The sequence below is a fragment of the Boleophthalmus pectinirostris genome, unplaced genomic scaffold, assembly GCF_026225935.1.
Source record: "Boleophthalmus pectinirostris isolate CB_2022bp ecotype Guang Dong unplaced genomic scaffold, ASM2622593v1 HiC_scaffold_1, whole genome shotgun sequence".
Taxonomy (NCBI): Eukaryota; Metazoa; Chordata; class Actinopteri; order Gobiiformes; family Gobiidae; genus Boleophthalmus; species Boleophthalmus pectinirostris.
The window spans coordinates 3,234,823-3,239,935 of record NW_026570970.1 but is presented as its reverse complement, the minus strand read 5'-3'; the positions used below and the strand labels follow the sequence as shown (position 1 = coordinate 3,239,935).

Genomic DNA, 5,113 nt, shown 5'->3' with positions numbered 1-5,113 from the left:
ACACAGATCTGATTTTTTTTTTTCAAATGTGACCCAGGACACTTGGATCTGTGCTCCTAAAACCCAAACACATCTGATCTTTGGACATGCGACGTCGGGTCACATTCATCCCACCTACACTTGTCACAAATGTTCACAAACGTTCTTCTCATCAGACGAAAATTATATCTGAACCCACATGTTTTTTTTCTACGGAAGTTTCTATTACTGCCCCAAAGAACACCACGGCCAAAAACCCTCGTCCTTCTCAATCTCCTCCTTAAAACAAATCATCTGTTCATGTTCTGGCTCCGGTACGAGGAGGAACTTAAAATCTCCAGTGCTCGATGCTGCGTCCATGTTTAGGCGTAAACACGTAAAGCCGGGACACTTTTTGGGATTTAAAGTTCACATTGGAGATCAGATACAAGTCGTATTTAATTGGAAATGTGAACGATCTCACAAAAAAAAAATCTGATTTCACAAAAAAGCCCTGCAGTTTGAACGAAGCCTTTGATTTCATAGTTTTGTTTCCATTCTCGTACTTGGAAAAGTAAAAGATGTAACTCACCAATACTTGACTGTCTTTTTTGTCCAATCTAAATGTAAAAACTCACAAGATCATTTTTTCTCATCTTGTGGCAGTTTTGTCTCGCGAGATCTTGTCCCGTCGCGAGAGTTTTACGATGTGTTTTCATGTTTGAACAGTTTGAGTAATGAGCGTTTTGTGCAGGAGATTCACGGCGCTCAGACAGTACAGCGACGAACTCAACGGGGTGATCTCGCAGCTGCTCAGAGTGCGAGCTGTGAGTACAAACTCTTGTTATAAAGACGGTCTCTAGTCCAGTGGGTGAGTTGTTGTTGTTGTAGTTTTTGTCCACCGATCTGAAGGTTGGCGGTTTGTGTCTGTGTGAAGTGAACAATACAATAATACATAAAAAAAAAAAAAAATTCAAATATATCTGTCTTTTAATGTGAACAAAAATGTAAGAAAACCAAAACTACAAATATGGTGGTAACTAACAATTACTTTCATAGTTTATCATTTAAATTATTTCTATTATGTCTATTGTACATGAAGACTTCTTTTAAATACAGTCCCTGACAAAAGTTTTGTCTCTTATCCATTTTGTAGAAACAAAAGCTTATAATCTGACTTTAAATTAATCGATTGTTTTAGAAATGTCCATATGAAGCTAAACCCCCAAATTATGTTCAATAACTAAAATAAATTAGCTTCACTGAAGAAAGATTTGATCATTTAATGAACACAGAAGTCAGATTTTGGAAGACAAAAGTCTTGTCGTCTTGTCATATGATGCACCCAATCCTAGATTACAGCTCACCTGTGATCAGTTACTGATCAATCAATTAGTGTTGTGTATAAAAAGAACCACACACCAGACCTTCACATCAACTTCAACTTGACTCTGACACATGACTAAGATCCACCTGAGACCAAAGCTTAATATCAAGAGGCTGAAGACCAATCCACTGCTGAGTGGTGAACCTTCAATTGTCTCAGCGTCAAGTACAAAGAATAAGAAAAAAGATCTGAAAATGACTGGAGATGTTTTTGACGAGCCCAGGTCCAAGCAACCCGCAAGACAACTGCTCGGGAGACCGTTTGTTGATTCAAAATCCAAGGCCCCTTTTCCACTGCAGCAGACTCCACCATGAAAGTCCCTGTGTCAACCACAACAGTTTGTAGAATTTGTCTCGGTCGAATCAGTGCATAAACAAAAGGTACATTTGCCAAGGCCACAGCGTTAATTGGAAAAGTGGAGAAGGTGGATTTTCAGATGAATCCTGCATCACAGCCGCCGCAAATATTGCAGGAGACCTACTGGAGCCACATGATCCAAGATTCACCCAGAAAACAGTTAAGTTTGGGGTGAAAATCCTGGTCTGTGGTTCCATCAGTCTGGGTGTGTGAGACATTTGCAGGGTGAAGGCAATATAATAACCTAAATATCAAGAAGTATTAGCTCCTCTTACATTCCAACCATAAAGGGTCAGATTTTGCAGCAGGAGGTGCTCCATCACAATACTTCTATCTCTACATCAAAGTTTGTCAAGGTGAAGAAGATAAGGTGCTCCAGGACTGGAGCCCAGTCACCAGACATGAACATCATTGAGCAGGTCTGGGGTAGAATGAAAGAGGAAACATGGAAGGAAAACAAAGACTCTTGATGAACTCTGGAGCTGTAAGACGCTTTCTTACTATTCCTGATGACTTCATCAAACCAAATTGTATGAATCATTGTGAACCACATGGATGGTCCTTCAAGTCATGGAGTCATACAGATATTAAACATGGATCTCACAGCACACTACTTCATTCACTGACTATGCAACATGTTTTTGTATTTGAAGTAAATTATTTTGTTCAATTTTCTGTAGGCGACAAAACTTTTGTCTTGCCAAAAATCTGACCTTTTCTGTGATCATTAAATGATCAATCTTTCTTCAGTGAAGCAAATTTATTTTAGTTTATTGAGCATAATTTGGGAGGGTTTTTAACTTCATATGAGACGTTTCTAAAACCAATCGATTTTAATTAAAGTATAAATGCCTGGTCCTGGTTATTTGATTAATTGTTGCAGCCCAAACTACAAAAACAGTGAGGCTCCACATCAGCAGCGTGTCCCGCTTCAAAACGCAGAGATATTTGGACACTTTGACAGTTAGAAACAAAAGTGTCCCTCTTTTTCATTTACTTTCACATGCACCATTGTCCATTTCTCTCTCCTTCCTCATTTCACTGAACAACTATTTGCATCCTTCCACACTTTAAAAATAACTTGGCAAACAATAAGCAAATAACATAACGAGCTTCCTGCTTCAGTTCCCGGGTCAGTCTGGAGGTTTCTGTGCAGAGTTTGCATGTTTTCCTTGTTTCTTTGTGGATGAAATTTGCACCACGACATTTTGTTTATCAACCTAATGTGTAACAAGACTGTAATAAAATAATAACATGTTTTTCGGGGACAGTGGCTGTTCGTACGCTGGACCAAGATGAGGAAAAGTTCTAAAAGAGGAACTGTCTGGTGGAACATCTGGTTTATAATTTGAAACCAGTGTAATTAAAAGGACATGACATTTATAAAATCATCATAAAGTCTGGTCTTTTCAGAGGATCGACACAAACCTCTGACTCCTGTTGTGCGTTCTGTGTATTTGTTGGTAACTTCTAACCGCGCTTTTGTCTCCTCAGAGAGTCGCAGACAGACTGTACGGCGTCTACAAGGTCCACGGGAATTACGGACGTGTTTTCAGGTGCAGATCTGGTGTTTTTCTTTTATAAATTATTTTAGTTTTGTGTGTTTTTTGAGTAAAGAGCTGAGTATAATTATGTTTGTGTGTTTGTAGTGAGTGGAGCGCCATAGAGAAGGAGATGGGAGACGGTCTGCAGAGCGCGGGACACCACATGGACACGTGAGTGACAGTCCTCTGTGTATTATCAGGACGTGTGTGTGTCTGTGTGTGTGTGTGTGTGTGTGTGTGTAATCTTGTGTTGTGCGTTTGTAGATACGCCGCCTCCATAGATGATATTTTAGAGGAGGAGGAGCACTACGCAGACCAGCTCAAAGAGTATTTGTACTACACCGACGCTGTGAGGTGAGTGTGTGTCTGGACTAGGGACGGGCATTCAATGACATTTTTTTAATCGATCGTCGGAAGAATTACGATCGATTATCGATTAATCATTAACGTTTTTATATTAAAATGATCATCATTATTATTACTATCTGCACTAGGGATGGGCATGATTAGTCGATTAATCGATAATTGATCATTAAGAATTTCATCGATTACGTTAATTTTAATCGACAAACTGAATGTATGTTTGTGTGTGTCGTGACCAAACAGGTGTGTACATGTGTCTCTGCATCAGAAGGAGCGAGACACAAACAGTGGGTCAGTCTGTAACGAACCGAAGCACAAATGTGGATTTAACCAGGATTTGTACAAGAAATTCCACACTTTCCGTTGCGTTGGGACAAGTGTGAGTCCATGTGCACAGTGACGAGGCCCCGCCCCCCTCCCCCCGTACGCTGTCCTGGTTTTGACAAACACAAATCTGGTCACACTGACCTGTATTCACCTGAGTCATGTCTTTTAATCCAACACAAGTTGAACCACATCAGCGACACAAAGAGCTGGAGTTTTATCTTCACTTAGTTTATGCAAATTAGTGATGAGGTTTTAAGTTTTGTTTCTGTGAGATTTTGAACAAAACTGAATTAAACACATTATAATGTCAAACAGCTGATGTGGATCTAGAGTCGTTATGTTTATATGTCGTAAAGTTGAATTTATTTATGCAGATTAGTGCAGATTAGGGACGGGCATTCGATGAAATTTTCTTAAATCAATCGTCAGGAGAATTAATCGATTATCGATTAATCATTAAATCGTTTTTATATTAAAATGATCATCATTATTATTACTATCTGCACTAATCTGCATAAATAAAATTCAACTTTACGACATATAAACATAACGACTCTAGATCCACATCAGCTGTTTGACATTATAATGTGTTTAATTCAGTTTTGTTCAAATCTCACAGAAACAAAACTTAAAACCACATCACTAATTTACATAAACTAAGTGAAGATAAAACTCCAGCTCTTGTGTCGCTGATGTGGTTCAACTTGTGTTGGATTAAAAGACATGACTCAGGTGAATACAGGTCAGTGTGACCAGATTTGTGTTTGTCAAAACCAGGACAGCGTACGGGGGGAGGGGGGCGGGGCCTCGTCACTGTGCACATGGACTCACACTTGTCCCAACGCAACGGAAAGTGTGGAATTTCTTGTACAAATCACCGTTAAATCCACATTTGTGCTTCGGTTCGTTACAGACTGACCCACTGTTTGTGTCTCGCTCCTTCTGATGCAGAGACACATGTACACACCTGTTTGGTCACGATACACAAACATACATTCAGTTTGTCCATTAAAATGAACATAATCGATGAAATTCTTGATGATCAATTATCGATTAATCGACTAATCATGCCCATCCCTAGTGCAGATAGTAATAATAATGATGATCATTTTAATATAAAAACGTTAATGATTAATCGATAATCGATCGTAATTCTTCCGACGATCGATTAAAAAAA

The 5,113-nt window shown here is 39.1% G+C and overlaps 1 protein-coding gene across 1 annotated transcript; it reads left to right on the top strand.

Moving 5' to 3' along the window:
* The first annotated feature begins 455 nt into the window (after positions 1-455).
* Positions 456-3,646, top strand: LOC129407603 (sorting nexin-4-like). The gene is made up of 4 exons (XM_055149114.1): positions 456-785; positions 3,197-3,258; positions 3,352-3,417; positions 3,511-3,646. Exons 1-4 carry the CDS (start codon positions 696-698, stop codon positions 3,602-3,604), a joined length of 312 nt encoding a protein of 103 aa, XP_055005089.1. The 5' UTR covers positions 456-695; the 3' UTR covers positions 3,605-3,646.
* The last annotated feature ends 1,467 nt before the right edge of the window (positions 3,647-5,113 follow it).

What these genes read in the sequence shown, in the direction of transcription:
- LOC129407603 (XM_055149114.1), top strand. Translation starts at nt 696, where the DNA reads ATGAGCGTTTTGTGCAGGAGATTCACGGCGCTCAGACAGTACAGCGAC. An exon ending in AATTACGGACGTGTTTTCAG is followed by an intron (nt 3,259 to 3,351) that starts GTGCAGATCTGG and finishes GTGTGTTTGTAG; the next exon opens with TGAGTGGAGCGCCATAGAGA. An exon ending in GCGGGACACCACATGGACAC is followed by an intron (nt 3,418 to 3,510) that starts GTGAGTGACAGT and finishes GTGCGTTTGTAG; the next exon opens with ATACGCCGCCTCCATAGATG.